The sequence below is a fragment of the Metopolophium dirhodum genome, chromosome 4, assembly GCF_019925205.1.
Source record: "Metopolophium dirhodum isolate CAU chromosome 4, ASM1992520v1, whole genome shotgun sequence".
NCBI lineage: Eukaryota > Metazoa > Arthropoda > Insecta > Hemiptera > Aphididae > Metopolophium > Metopolophium dirhodum.
The window spans coordinates 6,431,442-6,433,382 of record NC_083563.1 but is presented as its reverse complement, the minus strand read 5'-3'; the positions used below and the strand labels follow the sequence as shown (position 1 = coordinate 6,433,382).

The 1,941-nt window shown below is 56.8% G+C and overlaps 1 protein-coding gene across 1 annotated transcript; it reads right to left on the bottom strand.

Annotated features, from left to right (window-relative positions):
- Positions 1 to 897: 897 nt before the first annotated feature.
- Positions 898 to 1,740, bottom strand: LOC132942474 (uncharacterized). Its single transcript, XM_061010889.1, has 2 exons — positions 1,170 to 1,740; positions 898 to 1,067 (listed from the first exon to the last, which is right to left on the bottom strand). The coding sequence occupies exons 1-2, from the start codon at positions 1,615 to 1,617 to the stop codon at positions 898 to 900; spliced, it is 618 nt and encodes a 205-aa protein (XP_060866872.1). The 5' UTR covers positions 1,618 to 1,740.
- Between the last annotated feature and the right edge of the window lie 201 nt (positions 1,741 to 1,941).

Genomic DNA, 1,941 nt, shown 5'->3' with positions numbered 1-1,941 from the left:
CTGGTCACCTCTGCACGTTCTCAAGACCTGTCCCGCGGGTTGCCGAGTATGCCGCGGGCGCGTTTGCTCGGACGCTTGACGACCTTGCTCAGTCGGCGAGGCCAAACCGATACGGCCGCGGAGAGACCACGGATGTCGGCGACGAACGGCGGCTATAGTGCGCGATGTTGTGCGCGTTGACGGTCGACGGCGCGACGACTCTGCCGACGGACGGCGAAGACCAAGACACGGAGCGAGCGAATCCAGATTTTGTGCTGCGGAACCGGCGGGGACGAGCGAAGCGGCCAATGTGGGATTACCGCGGGGCGAAAAGGCGAGGGTCAGCGGACCGCAGCGCGATCCTCAACTCTCGGTAATTTTCGCCCTGGCGTTGTCCCTTCGGCCGCTTCTGCGTTCCGCCGCCGCGGTGGTGAAGTCGCGCGCCGCCAGACCCTGAAACCGTTAAGTTTCCTTGGATCCGGCGGCGCTGACGTCCCCGTGTTCCTAGCACGCAAATCTCCATACCACTCACCCCGTGCCAAGGTCTCTGCCGCTGCCGTCGTACCGAGTCGCCATCGCCGTCGTCATCGTCGGTGTACCGCCGGGGCGGAATCGTTGCCCGCGCCGGTACCTCTACTACTAGCCGCCGTGTCGTCGCCGTCCTCCGTCGCCGCCGCCGCTCCACTTGACCGTAACTGCAGCCGGGCGCTCGCCGAGCCGCCAGAGGGTCTCGCGCGTCAAAGACGACCAAGCGCGCTACGCCCGCGAACAACCCGTCGCGCCGTGGGTGACCGGAGAACGTGCGTGGGTGACTTACCGCCGCGCACCGTCCGTGCTCTTTCTCACATCCTCCCCTCCTCTGTGTCGCCGTCATCCTGCCCGTCGTCTACGGCCAAGGGGTGAGCTGCGGACGGGTTCTCATCGGCAGCAGCACAGAGCCCGGAAAAAGCGTCTTACGCTTTTCCACCTCGTACGAGGTGGATCGATTTTTCCGGGTGCTGCCGCCGGGTCCAGCCAACCGACCAGCTCACCAAGACTATTTTTCACAACTATACCCCTGGCCGGCTCAATTTTCTCATCCAACACGTCTTCTGTACGCGAAACGTCGTCGAGCGGTCCGCCCTCAGGAGTCGGAGTGGGATCGACAGGCCCCGACTCCGAGGACGGCGCGTCCCCACACGACGACGTACAGCTGCTCGCCAACAAAACGGAATGGACCTCTTCTGCTTCCGAAATTTTCGAATTGTCGTCTTCCTGGACAGTGTTGTTGTGGACGAGCGGTGCTGCCTCTGGGATCGGAGCAAGCTCCGACTCTGCTGCAGATGACAGCGCATCGCCGCTCGTCAATACATCACTGTGCAAGGAGACGGACTCCTCGGCGTCTTCGTCGAACTCCTGTCCATCTGCGCCTCCAAGAATCGGATTTTGTCCTTCAGGCTCCGACTCCGGGGTCTGATCGTCGCCACTCGCAGTAGTAGCGCCCGAATCAATGGCAGACAGAAGAAGGGTAACTAAACCCACGAGATATTCGTCTGTTTCGTCAGCGTAAGTGCCATCCATAATGTTGACAACAATGTCTTCTAAGATTTCGAGCAATATGACGTTTACAGCGTCGATGTTATAATAGTTAGTTGCCATCTTTTGTTTGAGCGAAGATAATATGTATACGTGTACGTTGGGATTTAATCGAGAATTGCTAATGAGCTAATACAAATCGTCCAACACAGAGACCGAGAAAATCTCCCAGACGACGACGACGTGTATTACTACTAGCCGGCCAGTAATATGTTTATCGTTCTCGTCGGCCCCCAGCATTAGAATTTCGAGCGCGTTAATTTTTCTAAAGACCATTATTGATATTATACCTCAAGTTGGGGCAAAAAATGTAGAATATTTGTATAATTTATTTAATATGTCACTTGTATGAAAATATCACAATATTGTTACTATTTTTGACGAACT